The 20,127-nt window shown below is 38.3% G+C and overlaps 1 protein-coding gene across 1 annotated transcript in view; it reads right to left on the bottom strand.

Moving 5' to 3' along the window:
• Positions 1-104: 104 nt before the first annotated feature.
• Positions 105-20,127, bottom strand: part of LOC116334299 (transmembrane channel-like protein 3) — a 34,055-nt gene continuing 14,032 nt past the window's right edge. The window contains exons 10-22 of the mRNA XM_039612223.1: positions 19,469-19,616; positions 18,200-18,309; positions 17,325-17,403; positions 13,274-13,528; positions 12,560-12,688; positions 10,243-10,310; positions 9,772-9,900; positions 7,899-8,009; positions 6,630-6,755; positions 6,377-6,455; positions 4,257-4,299; positions 2,870-3,143; positions 105-1,297 (exon numbers count right to left, since the gene is read on the bottom strand). Coding sequence (XP_039468157.1) covers positions 295-1,297; positions 2,870-3,143; positions 4,257-4,299; positions 6,377-6,455; positions 6,630-6,755; positions 7,899-8,009; positions 9,772-9,900; positions 10,243-10,310; positions 12,560-12,688; positions 13,274-13,528; positions 17,325-17,403; positions 18,200-18,309; positions 19,469-19,616 — 2,554 coding nt within the window. The 3' untranslated portion in view covers positions 105-294. The remainder of the gene's footprint in view (positions 1,298-2,869; positions 3,144-4,256; positions 4,300-6,376; positions 6,456-6,629; positions 6,756-7,898; positions 8,010-9,771; positions 9,901-10,242; positions 10,311-12,559; positions 12,689-13,273; positions 13,529-17,324; positions 17,404-18,199; positions 18,310-19,468; positions 19,617-20,127) is intronic.

The raw sequence follows: 20,127 nt of genomic DNA, 5'->3' as shown, positions 1-20,127 counted from the left end.
TCTATCTATCTATCTATCTATCTATCTATCTATCTATCTATCTATCTATAATAAAAGGCAACCAAATGTAATTATTTAAGTTGTTTATGTTTTTATTGCTGATGTTACACAAGTAGACACATTCTTCTATTCTATGCACTTCCACAATAGCTAGTGCAATTATTTAACAGCATCAAAAGGATATGGAATCACACAAACACAGAAAGGAAATTACATTTTTGTGTGCTTTCAGTGCAGAGTGTCAATTAATACCTGATGCTACATATATTATTTAACAGAAAAAATTCCAACATTTCAAACATTGGAGCAGACCAGATCATTTGATTCAGTGATTTTTAGATCAAAGCTGGTTTTGGATTTCTTTTTGGCCATTTGTCCTTGCCTGGCTCCAGACTTCAGATAGCGCTCCTTGTTGTGGATAACCTGAATATACTGGTCATTGCTGCTATTCTGCTGGTCACTGCTCGAGGCCAGGGAAGCTGAGTCTGACTCAGTCTGCACATTCTCCAGCTTTTGCTTCGTCTTGGACTTCACATGAGGCTCAACATGCCTGGCCCGAGTTTGAGACAGACACTGTCTTCTCGGGGAATGAATGTGACATCTGGTTCGCAGAAGAAGAGGGTCAGCTACTCTCACATTGGCCTGTGACTCAGAGTGTGACTCTTCATCTCCACAGGCTATTTCTCCTACTCCATCCTCCTCTTCATCTACGTCTTGAGCCCCATATCTTCCTTGAGCTGGGTGGTTTTCTTTGGATATAGTTATGTAGGTTTCTAGACGGTCACCAATGTAGAAATGTGCTGGCTGTTGGAGGTTAGATGGTGAGCGGGGCCGATGAGTTTTCCCTAGTGACATCTTTCTCCTGCCTTTCCCTTGGTCTTCCTCCTCATCCTCTTCACTTGGGTGTTGCTGTGATGCGTGGGACTGGTAAGGACGTGGTTTACTGTGAGCATTGCGTGGTGTGTACCGTCTGACATTACGTGGGTACAGTTCCATGATCTCTGTGGGTTCCTCCATGAAATAATGGCGTGGGATCCGTGTGGCTGAGCGCAGCAACTTTTTCCTGGGTTCATGCTCATTGACAATCACATAGCGGGTGGTGTGACCACGGCGTCCTCTATAACTCTGTGCAGTGATGATCCCAGCAGCTTCAACTGGATGAACAGAATGTATAGTCTTCCTGCACAAGGGGTCAGAGTGAATACTGTCAGAACAGTGAGGTGGAGAATTGTATACCATGTGATGATAGGACTTGGATCTGGAGGCACCACTAGGACCACCAAGAAATGGTGGAGGCCTGTAATGAAAAAGGACAACAATAACAATCAGCTTTTGTGTTACAGCAGATTACATTTCTTTGTTTTCCATGGATTACAAATGTCAGTGCTCTCCACAGCACACTTGTGTTGTCGAACAGGGAAAAATGGTACCGTCTTTACATATCTCTGCCCCCTGATAAAATGCTGATTAAGGATTATTTAGCTACAAATTAGGGCTGAATGTTTAATCCTTGTTATATTAAAATCAAGAGGCACTTGATTGACAGCCATTTGTACTCAATGACTGACTAAAGTCTGGAACCCATGGACCAATCAGTTTGGCAGCATTTCGTTGAATCTGAGCGGTATAACTCGGTTCCCTTTGCCACAATACAAACTTTGTCTCCACCATGTTTGACAGATAATTTAGCAAATTTTGGATCATGAGCTTCTGCCACACATTTCTCTTCCCGTCATTTTGGTGATAGTAATACTTGTTCACCTGTCAAAATATTTTTTTCAGAAATATGTACACTCTGTTAGATGTTTTCTGGAGAAGTCTAATCTGGCCCTCTTGTTCTTGAGTGTAACCAATGGCTTGTACCTTGTTGTAAACCCTCTTTAATTTAGGCATCTCTTGCTTATAGGTCCTTGAGAGTGTTCTTAACTTAGCTAGATGTTCTACTTTTGTTTTTCTAAACCATGGAAATCATTTTGTCATTGTTCACTTTGATTGTCTTCCTGTGGTCTTTCAAGTTTCTTGGTGTTGCTGTGGCGAGTGCCTTCATTCTTATTAAGAATGTACCAAAGTGTTGATTTTGACCACCCCTAAAGTTTTATAATATTTGTATTTTGTTTTATCGGCCCAGTAATAGCCTCCCTCACTTGCACTGACATGTCTTTGGGCCTCATATTTAAAATACTGTTAAAAGCTTTGAAATAATTTGAAATTCACTACTGTGGTGTACAGAGGCAAAACTATAAAAATTGTGTCAATGTCCAAATACGTTGGGGCATGATATATACATATTATTAATAATATCTCTATATACTGTACATGTTAATAAGCTGACTTTAGGGGATGTGGAAGCGACAGAGACACATACTAGCAGGATGTCCTAGTCATGACTTAATGTTTTATGTCTTTGTATGACAAATTATAAACCTATTTTTTAGATTATAGTGAAATCTATACAGATTAACATAACAGGCAGCATGAGAGAAGTTTACTTCTGAAATGTCATAGGTTAGAAAAAACAGTTAATCTTTTAAATATATATAAAAAGCAACTTTTTGAATTGCCTGATCATTTTTAATTTACGTTTTTTTCATTACCAATATTTTACGGTGGACATTAGAAAAGAAACTTTCTCAATAGGCTGTATATGTTTTACCAGATTTGACCAAGTCTGAGTTCCTCCATTAGCAAACTAGACTGAGACTTTATCAAAACGTATCATTAGGCATCGCTCCTGGGTATAATTTCACAGTGAATATATGATACAGGAAATTTATAATACAGTTTCACTATATTCATCATTTAAGCGTTGATGCTGAAGTTTAAGAGGTGTAAACCTGACTGGTTAAAGCAATATGTCAGTGTGTGAGACCTGTTAGGAATGTGTTCCAGCCAATGTTTGGGCAGTACGGTTACTGCTGGACATCTGATAGATCCGGCCACACCTCCTCTGTTCAGGTCTCCTCTAGTTACTGATTTCGTGATGGTGCGGATGCAATTCCCACGATGAACAGGGGAATCAAAGTTTGTGGTGCTGCTATTCTGACAGGGAGATGGGGTGTGATTAGAGGGCTCTTGGCTGGCGATGTTGCTTTCCTCATGATCTGACTTTTTGTCTGCAGCAGCCTCTGGAATCTGTAGTCTCGCTGTAGAAAGGTAATACAGTGGTGTGAAAAAGTGTCTGCCCCTTCCTGATTTCCCTTTTTTTTTGTATGTTTGCCACACTAAAATGTTTCAGATCATCAAACAAATTTAAATATTAGACAAAGATAACACAAGTAAACACAAAATGCAGTTTCTAAATGAAGGTGTTTATTATTAAGGGTAAAAAAATCGACACCTGCATGGGCCTGTGTGAAAAAGTTCCCCCCTTACCTAATAATGGGTTGGGCCACCAGTCAGTTGGGCCTTTGTGGCTGCCTCAGGACTTGTAATATTTGCTGTGATAAACAGAACTGTGATTTCTGCTGTCTGTCAAAACATCCTGAAGGAGAATGTGCAGCCATCTGATTGTGACCTCAACCTGAACTGCACTCCTGCAGCAGGACAATAATCCAAAACACAGCAGCAAGTCCACCTCTGAATGGCGTAGAACAGGATTGTCCAACTCCAGGCCTCAAGGGCCGGTGTCCTGCAGGTTTTAGATGTGTCCTTGATCCAACGCAGCTGATTTGAATGGCTAAATTACCTCCTCAACATGTCTTTAAGTTCTCCAAAGGTAATGAACTAATCCTTTGATTCAGGTGTGTTGACCCAGGGTGATATCTAAAACCTGCAGGACACCAGCCCTTGAGGCCTGTAGTTGGACACCCCTGGCTTAGAAAAAAACAAAATGACGACTTTGGACAGGTCTAGTCAAAGTCCTGGCCTGAACATGACTGAGATGCTGTGACATGACCTTAAAAAGATGGTTCATGCTCAAAAACTCTCCAAAGTGGCTGAATTACAACAATTATGCAAAGATGAGGGGGGGAAAATTCATCCACAGTGCTGTAAAGACTCATTGTCAGTTATGGCAAACGTTTGATTGCAGTTGTTGCTGCTAAAGGTGGCCCAACTCGTTATTAGGTTTAGGCGGTAATCACTTTTTCACACATTGGATTTTTTCCCCCTTGATAATAAATACCTTTAGAACCTGTACTTTGTGTTTACTTGTGTTTTATTTTTAATATTTGTTTTATAATCTGAAACATTTAAGGGTGACAAACATACATAAAAAGGTAATCAATAAGGGGGCAAACATAGAAGACTAGAGATACCTGCAGCCATCTGGAAGACTTTCTTCTTGTCTTCAGTGCGCTCCTGAGAAGGTTTGAAAAAAATTCGACTTAAGATGCACACCATTGTACTATCATTACATAATGGCCAGTTTAAGACTCCACTATGTCATGTCACACAGTGACATGACAAAGTATTTGCTCCCTCCCTTCCTTTGCATATGTGTGAGACTTAAATGTTTTAGGTCAAACAAATTATAATACTGACAACCTGAGTAAATACAAAACACAAATGCGTACAGACAGTATTTATGTTTACAAGATTAAAAATGATAAAAATTTCCACTCCCCCTGTGTGTGGTCTTCATCCTTCTAGCTAAAGCGCTCTAACAGAGGCCTGGAAGCTTGAGGGTCCTTCACAATTTATTTGTTCCTTCCCAATTGAGGGTACTGCTCCTTGTGGCTGTTTATCTTGTAGTCAAATATCTCAACAATGATGATATGTTTACTGCCTGAATTGACACCAAAAAAGCCTGAATGCTCCACACATGGATACTAGGGTGCTAGGCACTGTACAAGGCTAACAGTGTACTTAATGCGACTTTGGAAGACAAACTCAAAGACAATCACAAAGGTCACCATCAAGTGTGGTCATACCAAGGTGATGCCCACTTCTGTATAGGCCTCAACCCTCTAAAGCAGTTTATCAGTAAGACTGGATAGGAATATATATTTAGGTCTGGAGTGACCATCAGCCATCTCCTGTACAAAGAAATTATGATGTACACCAGGAGATCCACTTCAGCATCAACTGTGAGGACATCGTGATCTTATTTGAACTGGATAAGTTTGGTTCAAAACAGAGGAAAGGTGATGCAGACTATTAAGCCAGAAGGGAGAATAGCAGATATGCAGAATAGCTACAAGTTCCTGGGTATCCCACAGGCCAGTGGGAACCATGATAAAGATGCAAAAAGGTCAGCCACAGCCAAATACCTCCAGAAGGTAAGATAGGTGCTGAGAAGCTAGCTAAACAGTAAGAATAGGATCCATGCCATCAGTAGAGATTCCCTGCCAGTTATCGGAATAAAAAGCTAGCCAAAAGAGGAGACGGATGCCGCTGATATGAAGATACAAACATTCCTCATAATGTCCATCCAATCCACATGAAGTCCAGGACCTTAAAGCTCTATGAGCAATAAAAAGAGGGAGTCAGGATTAGTGACTAATAAAGTCACCATCCAGGATATAGCATAGAACGTGCAAATAGATCAGGCCCATCAAGATGCTCCATGAATGCCTTAGGCAACTGAAGACAGACAGTGATGCAGGACAGGACCAAGAACCATTATAGATGACCAAGCCTGTGCATGGGACGTACCATTACAAGGCGGAGGAAGTGGCTGACATGAACAAATCCTACCAGTTGCTAGGAAAGGCTGGCTTAAAGGACAGCACAGAGGGATGATGGTGGCCCTAACGATCCACAGATCGTTAGTAGTAGATCCACAGAAAGAATCTACTACAGATGACAGGACCCAAGTTAGGGTCTGCAAAACGTACTTGAGAGGCAATCCAGCAGATAGTAGCAGGATCTAAGGTGCAAGCCGGGACCATGTTCACTAACAGGCACAACCAAGTCCCTGAGTCCTGATGGGAGATGCCACTTTGGATGATTGAGAATAATAGGGCTATGGTCCTGTGGTACTTCAGGTTCCAGACACACAAGCAGCTGCTGACCAACCAACCAGACATAGTAACAGTTGACAAGAAGAAGAAAGCTGCAGTTGCGATAGTTATTATAATCCAGCAACATCAGGAAGGAGAAGTGCAAGAAAATAGAGAAGTACCTGGGGGTTGAAGAAACTACTAGGGCAGATATAGAAATCCAAACTGTATTATAGGCTGTAGCTCCCAAACTGGAAGACTGCCTCCAGTAGATCCCAGGCACAACATCAGATGTCTATGTCCAGTAGAACCCAGTCACAGGAAAGATACTATATGTTTAAAAATGCTATTTGGAAAATTATTTGCTCTGTTAAATTGCACTTGGGAAATTTTTGACAAAAACTTTAAATTTCATAGAGGGGCTAATAAGTTTGTCCTCATCTGTAACCTTGCTTATTTTTATGTGAAAAATTGCTGAAAGTGATTCAACTTACAGTCTGGAGCTGCATCCTTAGCTGGTTGTTGGTGAATTTGAGGGATCTGGCAATAGACTGGAGATAGTATATCAGCATGCTGAAACACAGTTGAACAATTCACAAGTCATGTAGGATACACATGTTTGCGTATTTGCATATTGTGAGTGTGTGTGTATATGTCTGTGTGAGAGAGAATTAGAGAGAAATTCTGAGTGAGAGAGCGCGTGTATACGCGACAGATATATGAAATATGTGTCGTGTGCAGCCTCACAACAGCAGCAGCAGTGCTGGCAGTACGACGACAGGACTGGTGATATAACTTATTACTTTACTGAACCACACCGGGAAGTCAGTGGCCACTGTCTCAGAGATGATGTCGTAAATCTTCTCTTGACCACTGAAACACATTTAAGCATTTTTCTTTGTCTGAACACTGAAACACAACCACAAAAAAGGGGAAAAACAAAAGAGCTGTTCATGCACCACATTTCAAAAACCAGTATCAGTAATAATATTGGGAAGCGTTAGGGTATATAGTATCTCACTGGTAACTTCCACATCAATGAAAGCAAAAATAATGCTAAATAAAATATATACAGCTGCATGACAACATATATTGCCATCCAGGTGACAACTCCAGGAAAGGCTTTGCTTATTTCAGCAAGACAGTCCCGAACATTCTGCATCCATTTCAGTAATATAGCTCCAAACAAGAGAAGAATGGGCATCGCTTTCAAACTACAGCAACTCAGTCCAACAAGGAGATGCAACACAGAAGGAGATGGAGCTGTTTAATACTGTTTTAATGTGTAGCTGGAGTTTAATCAACATTTCATATAAACTGAATAATATTTTTCAATTTCAGTTTTTTAATATATTCTTTCTGAAGTATTTAAATATAGTCTTTAAATATTATGAAAATTTAATATTTTCATAATATTGGTTTTATTTAAATACCCTACCAGCTTTTTTGGAAACAGGATTTGACTTTGTAAACAATGCAAAGAAAGATCTTTTCCAAACTGTGATGCTACCCTCATGAATTAAAATATGTCCCATTTCGAAACACATATAAATATTTATTGTGCAGGCTGAGGATGGAAGACAGCAAAATGAGTCCCTCATTGGTACATGTGGTAAAACATCCACTTCTGTCTTCCATTTTCATCGCAGTAAATAAAAAAGGGAACATATTAGATGAAACTGTTTCATTAAAAACAAGAAACAGTCAGAGTGCACACCTCTGCCAAAGCAGCTTGCTTCCCTTGGCAGTATTTACTTTAGGGGAATAGTATTGTATTTTGCCTGCATTATCACTTTGACCTTCACATCAATTTATTGACCTTTGGGAGAGGTCAGAGGTGAAATGTGACATGATAGTCAAAATCCTTATACAATACGTTCTACTGTATATGTTAATAATACACACCAAAATTGCAAGAGTCATAGTTTCTATAGTCTTTTGTCAGTTTCTCACCAATAAATTATTAAGTTGACCTTGAAGGTCTTGATGGATATAACATCAATTTTAATTCCTTACCTGAAAGGTCCGCAGTGTTGTGATGGTCTGTATCTCACTATAGCAAAGATGGTGGGCAGCATACACAAAAACAGCATGAAAAGCAGCATAGCCAGGTAGAAATTGTTTGACCTAAAAAAGCAAAGCAACGTGAGAACATGGATGTGTTAATGTGATTCATTTTTACATTACTGTATTTCCTTCATGCTCCTGAGCAGTTCAGTAGAAAATTACAATTCATGTGAATCAACTTAGCAGAAGAATCCCAGAGTATATCTGCAAAATATGCTCTAAACAGTTTGTCATCTTCAAAAGGTAAAGATTTTTTTCTTTGTTTTTTCTGTGTATCTGACCACATATCTGTAACATCTAACTGAAAATTTACATGCTCAAAGTAACTAGATTGAGTGTTGTGACTATTCTACTTGCTTAAATACACTGCTCAATAAATAAATAAACTAAGGAAAATCTTTCATCAAAGTATAGCATCAAGTCAATTAAACTTCTGGGATCTTAATCTGGTCAGGGCTGTAGAAGGTCCTAACCCATCAGCAGAACCAGAATCTGTTCCTTTGTGCAACGAGTAACAGGATAAGCACTGTTCCCTTTTTGAGCAATATAGATCATAGAAAAAAATATTCTGACAAGTCTTGAATGAGTGGTGAATCATGAGTGGCTGCTAAGTCAAAATAATACTCAGGCAGGAAAAGTGGAAAAGGAAAAGTTTACTCATGGCAAGATCCTTTCTTAAAACACACCAAATAGTTTGTGGTGCTTAAATCTAACTAGCAAGTGAGATTGTCTAAATTTTCTCGTCATGACTTTGACTGGCCTCTCTAAAGTCTTCTGTTTTTTATACTCATTCAGAGGTGGACTGCTGCTATATTTCGGATCATTGTCCTACTGCAGAACGCAAGTGTGCTTCAGCTTGCGGTCACAAAGAGATGGTCAGATATTCTCCTTCAGGAAGTTTTGGTAGACAGCAGAATTCATGTCTCCATTTACCACAGCGAGGTCATGTAGGTTTGGATTTTTTTCCCCCTTAATAATAAACACCTTCATTTAGAAACTGCATTTTGTGTTTGCTTGTGTTGTCTTTGTCTAATATTTAAATTTGTTTGATGATCTGAAAATTTTAAATGTGACAGACATACAAAAAATAGGAAATCAGGAAGTGGACAAAAACCTTTTCACACCACTGTATTTTCAGTTGCACAGTGAACTGTCTTTGCTATCAATATGCACATGTGTCTGGTCTGATTTTCCACCACATCTGGGAGTGGCTGATAAGGACTGAAAGAGGCAATCACAGTCTTTTTTTAAACATAAATCAGAGTGGCCTGGCGGAGTCTATGTGTGTATGTCTAAGTTGCTGCACACGCTGATAAGTGAACAGGCTTGAGAAAAATACCCCCTTTGCTGATAATATACAAGATTTTGGTGGCATTTTTAAATCTTTATCAAACTGTGAAGAACCCAGGATGTAATATAAGAGAATGTCTGGACACAGACATTCTTGGTGTTTTGATGGTGGTTATGAAAAGTGCTGAGCTGCACCTCTCGCTGACTTTGATTTCTCCATAGTGTTTGTACTATTTATGCCTTTTTGCAGCATTTTTAATGGATTTATTTAACAAATTAAGTGATGTGCTGTAAGGAACAGACAGTCCAAAAGGTTTGTGCTTCAGTTTTGATGAGTGAAAATCTAATATTTTATTAGTCCATTATTCAGCAGCATCATATTTATGCCAAATTAAAAGTCATCAAAATGATTAAAAAAAAAAAAAAAAACTATACTGGAAATTTGGGCATGTTTCATCTTTGTGTGTGTGTGTGTGTGTGTGTGTGTGTGTGTGTGTGTGTGTGTGTGTGTGTGTGTGTGTGTGTGTCAAACCTGGATGCTCGAAAGACCTGCTGATGGGGAACATTACAGGTAAGAACAGCCCAGCTCCTCAGATACATCAGACCAATCAGCTTCAGCACATTAAAGGCAGGAAGACAGGGAGAAAAAAATGCCCCCATCCTGAAGGAAAGAAAGAAATAGATCAGTAACACACACACACACACACACACACACACACACACACACACACACACACACACACACACACACAGGCAATAAGGTCACACTTCATATAAAAGATATTACATTCAGTGGTTCATGATTTCACTTCATTACATTTACTGCTGCAAGGAGACGTTTCTGAAATTAGATGAGAAAATACAATCAAGAGGTGTAGTGGAAAGATTACAGAGAGCTACAGTCCGTTAAACAGGGTAATGGAGACCTGTCAGCACTAGTCAGGCCATTAGCTCTGAAATAGGTCCTGTGGTTTTGGAATTGTAAAATGTTTTTCAGACTTACCAGATCATTCCTTGGTTATAAATTAGATGCAAGACATTCTCAGCTATTTTGAATTCTCCATATTCAGGCTGAGAAAAGACAAAACAAAAGTAATTACTGCTACAATCCTGTGTCACACAAGGGTCTCTCTGGGTCTTTATTGTCTTTTCATGACACGCCAAATGTTTTCAGTTACTGCAAAGGTCTGGTTTGCAGGGATGCCCGGACTCAGTACCAGGACCCTTGTGCTATGAAGACATACTCCTGTAAAAGATTCAGCATTAGCATTTTCTTGCTGAAATATGCAAGGTCTTCCCTGAAAACGACATCTGGATCAAATCATATATTGCTCTAAAATATGCATATAGACCTTTGAGCTTTCATTGTGGTTTTGTAAGCACCAACATAGTATGACAAATCCAGCTTCTGAACCTGAACCAGCTTCCCATCCCTACTGGGTAGTGACCAACGAAAAATATTGCGGATATGCAGAAATGAGCTTTCTCCAAAGGGTGAATGGCCTCTCTCTGAGATAGGGTGAAGAGGTCAGCCATTCGGGAAGGGCTCAGAGTAGAACCACTACTCCTCCACATTGAAAGCAGCCAGTTCAGGTGGTTTGGGCATCTGAAAAGGATGCTTCCTGGGTGAAGTGTTCCAGGCATGTCCCACTGACAGGAGGCTACAGGACACCCTGGAAAGATTATATCTCTCAGTCGGTCTGGGAATGCCTTGCTGTTCCTCCGGACAAGCTAGAGGAGGTGACTGGGGACAGGGAATTCTCGAGTTCTCTAGTGAGGCTTAAGAAAACGGTGGGATATATTTAATGATAGTTTTTTCCTCTCAAACCACTTTTATTTTGAACATTTTTAAAGCAATCATATTCAGCATTTCCATTAGATTTCCCCCAATAACAAAAATATTTGTGTTATCAGCAAAAATTTGTATTTTTAATATATCACATACCCTTCAAATGTAATGTATTTAAATAGTGAATAGTTTTGGACCCAGCACAGAACTCTGGGTAATGCAAGAAGCAACGTCCAAACATTAAGAGTATTATTCTCCCATCTCCCATCTTCCTGGTCGTTGTGTCCTTGGGCAAGACACTTTACCCTACCGCCTACTGGTGTTGGCCAGAGGGGCCGATGGCGCGATATGGCAGCCTCGCCTCTGTCAGTCTGCCCCAGGGCAGCTGTGGCTACAACCGTAGCTTGCCTCCACCAGTGTATGAATGTGAGCGTGAACGAATAATGGCATTGTAAAGCGCTTTGGGTGCCTTGAAAAGCGCTATATAAATCCAATCTCACAAATTCTTTCCTGCTGGTCAAATAATTTTTCACCCAATGTACAACCCCTCTGATTAAATACCGTTCCAGTTTATTAATTAATATTTCATGATCAATTGCATCAAATATTTTAAGATATCGGAATACTCTGGCTGCATGTGGTTTCTGCTCTGTAGCATTTATAATCTGCTCGACTGATCCAATTAATGCCCGTGCAGGGGAGTTCAGTCTGAATCCATACTGACTGACAGAGAGTAATTTATGTTTATGTCCCACAAAGTCTAGAGTCTGTTTTTTCCCCTGGTTGTGGTCTCTTGTGATTACTGTCAAACTGCAAAAACTGGAAAAAATTATTGAAACTATTATCAATTAGGGTGGCACAATGAAGTGTAGTTCTGTTTGGCCTAGTGATTTTAGGATAGCCCAACTGTTGTGTTAACTCGTTAGTTTTTTTATGCTTTTTTTTACATTCAACAGGACAATGTTAAAGTCATCACATAAATATATATCTGATCTGATATAATTTTATTTGTTTTTTGATTGAATGCTAGAGCCTGGTGCTTTATATATACAGCAAATTATTACATTTTTTTATATTCCTCGCAAATTTCAATTGTTATATATTAACTAATAAGTTATCAAACACAGTTATCATAGCTTCCACCACCTTGTAATTTATTTTATTATCCATGTACACAGCCTCCCCTTTCCTGGGTTGAAAAGTCCATCCCTGTTTCTGCATTAATCCATATTTCAGATACAGCAATAATTTTGAAAGCTTTTGTGAACTGATTTAAATATTCTTTAACGTTATTGATCATTGATCATGTCTCATCCATTTTAAAGGTGTGATTAAACTGTTCATCACTGTGGCAGCAGCAGCTGATGTCTCCAATGTTGGAGAAGAAATCATTCTCTGGGTCTATTTCCTTTTTCAAGTCTGAAACATGACCTGTGTATTGTGTATGTATACAGAATTCCATTCAATAGTTTCTCATGTTTAGCATTTACTTACTAAATTTTGTAAAAGCAAAAGCTTGCAACCAACTTACAAATTTGCTCTCTAAATCCCAGCAGCAGCAGTCACTGAGGTAGCGAACCACTAGACCTCTGATGAAGTCAATGAGCAGGATGCTCGCCACTGTGAAGATCATGTCAATGATGGACAGCTTCAACATCTCCTAAAGACACAATATACACATATTCATCAGGGCAATTTACAAATACTATATACAAGTATTTTATTTTACATACACAAACGTATATATATATATATATATATATATATATATATATATATATATATATATACACCATATATACCAGGCATAACATTATGACCACTGACACGTTAAGTGAATAATACTGATAATCTCTCCTAATACTGGGTGGAATACATTACTGAGCAAGTTAACATTTTGCCCTCAAAGTTTGGCAAGTGTAAGGATTTGAGCAAGCTGGAGGACTGGTTCAGAGGAGCTCCAAAACTTTTGGGGTGTTCCCACTTTCACAGTTGGGAACCAGCGACAGAGTCATGGGCTCGTGTGGCTCATTGATGCACATGGCGATGAGAGCTTTCCTACGTGTTCCGATCTAACAGACGAGCTACTGTAGCTCAAACAATTCTGAAAAAGTGGTTCTGATAGAAACGTGTTAGAATACACAATGCATTGCTATCATTTGACAACAGGCAGGTGGTCATAATGTTTATATATATTTTTATCATTTCCACAAATATACACCGTTATCCAATCAGAAAGCAAAACCTGTCCAACATAGGTCTCCCAGCACTGATCCTGTTGTCGGGTGTTCTTTTCAAACACAGCTGTCTGGTTGTAGACGTCCCCCGAGCTGCTCCTGCTGGTTACAGCCAGCACTGTGGCGATGGTTGCTGCGGTGCTGTTGTGATTCTTAGAGAGGGAGATATCTGACACTAGGGTGGAGAGGCTGTTTCCCTCAGGGTGAGATATTGTGGCCAGAAAGGAGCTGGACTCATTCCAGTTACTGTTACTCACTTGGACCTTGAAGACAGATCACAATCCATACAGCTGTGTGCTATGCTTTACTTATATGAGTGACTTCAAAGGTATTTCTTAATTCAAGGGCTGCATCCTTAGAAGCTCCATGATGACCGAGAAGGCTGGAAGTGAGTGACTGTTCATGGTCTAGTCCAACTGTGACAGCAGCAACTACATATATGTTGGACAACATTGTTTGAAAGAAACAGAGGAACAAATCTTTATTTTATCCAAACTGCTTTACTGTTACTTGAAAAAAACTAAGATATTTAAATCGGTGTGGGGCTGAGGCTGAGTCCATTTAGACCACAGTGTTAACTTTAGCCAGTAAACAAATTTGTACAGCAGCACAAAAGTAGCAATCTATCGATTTATTTATAAGCACATTTAAAAACAACACAAGCTGACCAAAGTGCTGTACATAGTAAAAAAGTAAAAAGTAGAGCAAACACACACAAAGAACAAAGCAAAACAAACAAACAAAAAAAAAATTATAATAGATCATACATGTTTGTTTTATTATAATATATATATTTATGCACATTTTGAAAAATGATCCAGGGAGATTTGTAACTCAAATACTGCAGTCCAGTTCAAATTCATGACACAATTATTTAAATTCATATCACTTTATACATCTATGACTGACTCAGACAAATATTAATATATTATAATTACTCAAGTTGTCTGAAAGCTTAACACCTGAAAGCTTTTACTGGGAATATCCCACAGTGACACAAAATACATAAATAAAACGAAAACTTGTGATTATTTTGTTTCAGATAAAATGAAGGGTAAACTCTTTTTTCTTACCTCATCTGTATTCTCGTTATCACAGCATATTTGTGACAAAGAATACACAAACTACAGTTCCTAGTGAGTCAAGTAAGTCTAAGAAAAGATACACAAATTATAATATAGACAATTATTTTAGTTGTCAGTGATGTAGTGTATTGATTTGTTAGATAACATTTACTTGTGATTAATGGCAGTTTCCACCAATTAATGGTTTGTGTTAATAAATGAGAATAACCTAAGTTATGTGTGAACTTAGGTCAAGAAAAGATGTTTAAAATGCTTAATTTAGTTCAATTCAATTTTATTTAAACAGCGCCAAATCACAACGACAGTCACCTCAAGGTGGCTTTATATTGTAAGGCAGACCCCGATAATACATACAGAGAAAAACCCAACAATCATATGACCCGCTATGAGCAAGCACTTTGGCAACAGTGGGAAGGAAAAACTCCCTTTTAACAGGAAGAAACCTCCGGCAGAACCAGGCTCAGGGAGGGGCGGGGCCATCTGCTGTGACCGGTTGGGGTGAGAGAAGGAAGACAGGACATCCTGGGGGTTTTATTATCAGGACATCCTGATAATAATGAATTAGTGCAGCCTAGAGGTGATAAATGCATGAACTGGTTTTTCAGCTTCACTTTGAGACAGGACATTTCTAATTTTAGAGATACTGAGGAAATGCAAGAAAGCAGTCCTACATATTTGTTTAATATGTGCATTGAAGGTCATATCCTGGTCAAAAAGGACTCCAAGTATGATGAAAGAATCTGAGGAATGTTTCTATCACCTTGTTGAATATATGCTACAAAGAATTAAGTCAGTTTTGTCAGACAAAAAGGGGTCCAGCCTGGTAGTAGTGAGGTGTACCTAATGAAGAGGCAAGTGGGTGATGTAATGGCTTGTTTGCAAAGCCAAAAAAAAAAAAAAATGTAATTTCAACACTGCACTGCACAGTCTTAATATCTTTTGGGTATCCAAATCATAATCAAAGCTTTATTGTACATCATCAATTTTCTGAACTGAGGACGTTTTTGAACACTTCCCATCTAAAAGACAACTGCCAAACTAAAAAGGAGGGGAAAAGTGAATTCCGTAGTGTCAGAGTGCAAGGATAATTTTGTATTGTACTGTATTGTTAAAGCTTTTAAACATTTTCTTAAGTGTTAAGAAATTGTTTCATGTTCTTAACATGAAAACAACTCACCTTCACTTCATTATTATATGCTCTGATAAGCCTATGCCCTGCAAAGTTTGATTGAATGTATCAATGTACAATCTCAAATAATCAGGAGAAAAATTCTTATCTTTTTCATTTTTATATTTAATATAAAAGAACAGATGACTAGTGGACCATCCATTATACACAGAATTACAGGCAGTTTGTAAAATTATTTACGGTTTACTTAAATTATTTACATTATAATGAATGTCTCCTTTACTGTAAAAAACTTAACAAAAAACAAAACATAATTTGAAGTAAAGTACCTCGAAATAACATTTAATTATGTAATCACACTGTTGGTCACTGTTGGCTTTTTTCTCCCTAAAACATTGAAGCATATGGTCATATGATTGTTGGGTTTTTCTCTGTATCTATTGTTGTACGATCTATTGTGCAATATAAAGCGCCTTGGGGCGACTGTTGTTGTGATTTGGCGCTATATAAATAAAATTGAATTGAATTGAATATTAAACTTCACACCACTAAACAGACCCAGCTTTGGTATCAAAATTGAATTGTATGTGTAGGGGATTTTAAAAGTTATATACAACTGAAGGGAAATCCGGATATATTTAGTATCAATTTTCCATAGCATCTACACAAACTCTGAAACATGTAAGTTGGTTTTTTGACCTCTTAGGTTTTAATGTAAAAGCTTTAAAAGCATCACTAACTCGTTACATATCTGAAACTTTGTAGAATTTTGACATTTTTGACTCTTGTTAATATTATTACTACAGGGTATTTGAGTGAAATAAAAACAAGTAATTACATTTGAGTTTACTTCTTGACTGCATTCCTTGGACCATCCTTTTCAAAAAAAATATTCTAGAACCACCATGCACAACGAATCTTGGGATAGGGCCACCAAGGTTCCACCTCATGGATCCTTCAGATCCTGGGAGAACAGTCTTCTTCGCATTGCTGTGACATAATCAGCCTTCAAATGTGGCCTTTGAAGGATGCAACCCCTGAATTTAGACGTCTAAAATGTAGGACTGAGCATTTTAGCGTATTAGCTTATTTAGCCTACACAATTAGCATTAGCATTAGTATAAAGATAGTAGAAAATAATTCCAAACTAGTTAGTTTATGTGCATAAAAAGTAAACAGAATACCAAGACACGTTTTAAAGACATTGAAGATAGAATGAACTGTGTTTACCTTCTTAAAGTCTCAACTTTGGCTCTAAAATGTAGCAAAGTAATACCGGAATAGTGCTAGTTGTTAGCATAACAAGTTTACCAGTTATTTTCTTTGCAATGTGTTGCTCATGTCAACATTAAAATAACCTATATACTGAATTTTCACTTGAATGATATGTATCTCAGTTTAACCATTTAAAGCCAATAGTATTGTATTTGATGAGATTTTGTGAGTTAGAGACTTTTACGTCAGTGATATTTCTCCCCTTAACAATCAATTCCACACTACATTTTTAAATAATAAATTGAAACAAAAAATAACTAAAATGCCTGAGTCACAATACAAATTTAAACTCATATTAATATTCATTTACTTTTTAAATTTCATCAGAAGGTTCACTAAACACTGCATTTTCAAAACTTGAATTTTATAGCAATTTTTCCATGGTTAAATATTTGGTAACTTGTTTGTGCTATTTTCTAGTAACTGTGGCAAAATGAATGACCAGCAAATTAAATTATTAATCTTATTTTATTTTCTAAATAGTGTTCAATTTTAAAACAAAAATGTTGGGGAAACATGGCTGTACTTTCAGAGAGCTAATTCTTAACTGGGGCTAGTTAACATACTCACAGCAGAGCTCATACTGTTGACTTTATCAAGGAGAGCAATGATGAGACTGTAGAGATTCCCAAGGTATAAGACAAGGACCCTGTAAATAGATGGGCATTGTAAGACCTTTCAGTTATTATATAAATACTGCTCCAATGAGGGATCTCATTAGATCTTGAAGAATGAAATAGTCAAAGTAAAAAGTGTTACTGAAATACATTGTATAATTTGTTGAGAACAAAACAACCTAACAACCCACAAACCAACCTAACTTTGGTGGAAACTATATTATACTATATACCAACTATATATTATAGTTACCTATAAAATCACCACAAACTTTGAAGCCATAAAACCAGTTTTTGTACTACTTAGGTTTTAAATTAAAGACTTTAAAAACGTGCAGGGCCTGTTGCAACTCATATCATTATTGTCACATAACTCAGTGGTCCCCAACCCCTGGGCCTCGGACCGGTACCGGTCCGTGAGTCGTTTGGTACCGGGCCGCGAGAGTTGAGGCTCAGGTGTGAAATGTATGGTTTTCAGGGTTTTTAGCGGTTTTCAGCGTTATTTTGTTATCGTTTTTATCGTTAACTCAGTTTTCCTGGGTCTTTTCACGTGTGTTATGAATAAATCTTCTTTTTTTCGGTACCGGTACTAGTTTTATTTTGTTGTATTTATCCGCGACACCTTAAAGGCCGGTCTGTGAAAATATTGTCGGGCATAAACTGGTCCGTGGCACAAAAATGGTTGGGGACCACTGACATAACTAACCAAAGTTAAGGGAAAATTTTAACTTAGATTTTTGGCATAAAAATGTAAGGGTTCCATTCATTTTCTGAATAATATAGTATGCCATTATTGTGTCATTACAGGCTGCGGTTAGACAATGGTACCTGGCCAACTGGAATCGCAGTGAGGTTCGTGGGTGGTACATCTCCAGTTGAGCCACCAGTTCAAAAGCAGATGGAGCAATCATGGTGATGAGAGAAACTACTACACTCACCTGGAAAGAAGATGGATACATAAGTAACTGATAGGTAGTTGGTAGTTGGAGAAAAGTTTGTTATTTTAACTGAAATACATCTAACAAATATAAGTCTCATCTTTTCTAACAATTTCTGGGATTTCTGAGGGTCCTAATTAATTGATTAATTCATTCATTCATTCATTGAATGTTTATAATAACTGAACATGCTCATTAGGTGCAGTCTTCAGTTATGCGTGTGTGGCAAGAAGTTCAGCTATAAGCACCGATGTGGCAGTGGCAGTGTACATTTCACCACCACATCAAACACTTTGGTGACGTAATGCTTGGATACAGCTGCTTGCCCATGGAAACCTGTGAAGCTCTATACACTGTTCTTGAGCTCTGATGGCCACAGGAATGTTGGAGGTCTGTACAGATTGACTCTGCAGAAAGTTGGTGACCTCTGGGCACTACATTCCACAGCATCCGCTGACCCTGCTCTGCAATTTTCCATGGCCTCAGCCTAATCGTGGCTGCCTTTTTCAGTCACTTTCAGTGTGGCATAATGCCACTAGCGGTTGACTGCGGAATATTTGATGGCAAGAAAAATTCCAGACTGGACTTGTTGCACGGTACCGCAATGCCCTCTCACTGAGCTCCTGAGAAAGACCGATTATTTCACAAATGTTTGTAGAAGCAGTCTGCGTGCCTATACACCTGTGACCATGAAAGTGACTGGAACACCTGAATTCAATAATTTGGATGTAATAAGTAAATACTTTTGGCAACAATGTGTGTTACAAAAACAGGTCAGAAGATGTAGGCATGTAGCAGTTTTACAGCTTCTGTTGAGAAAAAAAAAAATTCTGTATGTGTGTATGCACACAGAGTACACATGTACATGTGTTGCACAGTTGATCAGCATAGCTTACACATTTTGTTGTGAGATTGAGCTGATATTTTGATCATCAAGCTGGAAGAACAGCAGATAAGCTGTAGGGTGACTAAAGCTCTCTAAAATGAATGAAATCATAAGCCATCATTGGCAGATGGATATATACATTTAGTAGTTGCCTTCCACTGGATCCATGTCAAGTCTCCACTTTCAGTGGTTCCTTAGAACTGTATTGTATATTGGATTATCCAATTAAAATAACCGATGATAAGGATGGTGACGTCCAGTCTGTTCCCGTACCTCATTCTTCTCCCATAGCGTCAGCTCCGGCTTCTCCTGCTCCAGTTTCTGAGAACGATCCACCACAAAGTAAATGATGTATATACTTCCTGCTAAAGACAGGAGCACCAGGATGTTGGCCAAGATCCGTAGACTGATCAGAACTGCACTGAAGAAAAATACAGTGTCATTGGCAATGATCAGTTAGAAAAGTGGATATAATTGTGATGCACTATTCTTAGTAGACATCTGAAGTGTATGTTGGATGTTCTGAACAACACACACTTCAGATAAGGTGTCACTCCAGCCTCTTTTTGTTATTGCTGACTCTTGCATTATTTACATAGACTTTCAAAAGGACCACCTTCAGTCATGAGTCTGTCTGTAGGATTTTAGCCTCCCTATACCAACACTGAACCTAGAATATAAAATGTCAAGGATTTGGACAATGTATAGCTTTTAGACATTAGAAAGTCTTTAGGTTTAATCAACGTAGACTTCTGCCTAAAGTAAAGTATTGTAGCTCAGTGTCACCAATGATTTACAAGTCACTGTCCTTTTCAGTTTCAGGAGTTGCACTTGTTTTTAAAGTGGCTACTTAAAGATTTGTATCCATCCATCCATCTCCTGCCATTTATCCTAGCACAGCAGTCTAAGCAGAATTTACCTCCCCTTCCCTT

This window comes from Oreochromis aureus, linkage group 1 (genome assembly GCF_013358895.1).
Source record: "Oreochromis aureus strain Israel breed Guangdong linkage group 1, ZZ_aureus, whole genome shotgun sequence".
NCBI lineage: Eukaryota > Metazoa > Chordata > Actinopteri > Cichliformes > Cichlidae > Oreochromis > Oreochromis aureus.
The sequence above is the reverse complement of the archived record's forward strand: the minus strand, read 5'-3'. Positions and strand labels throughout refer to the sequence as shown.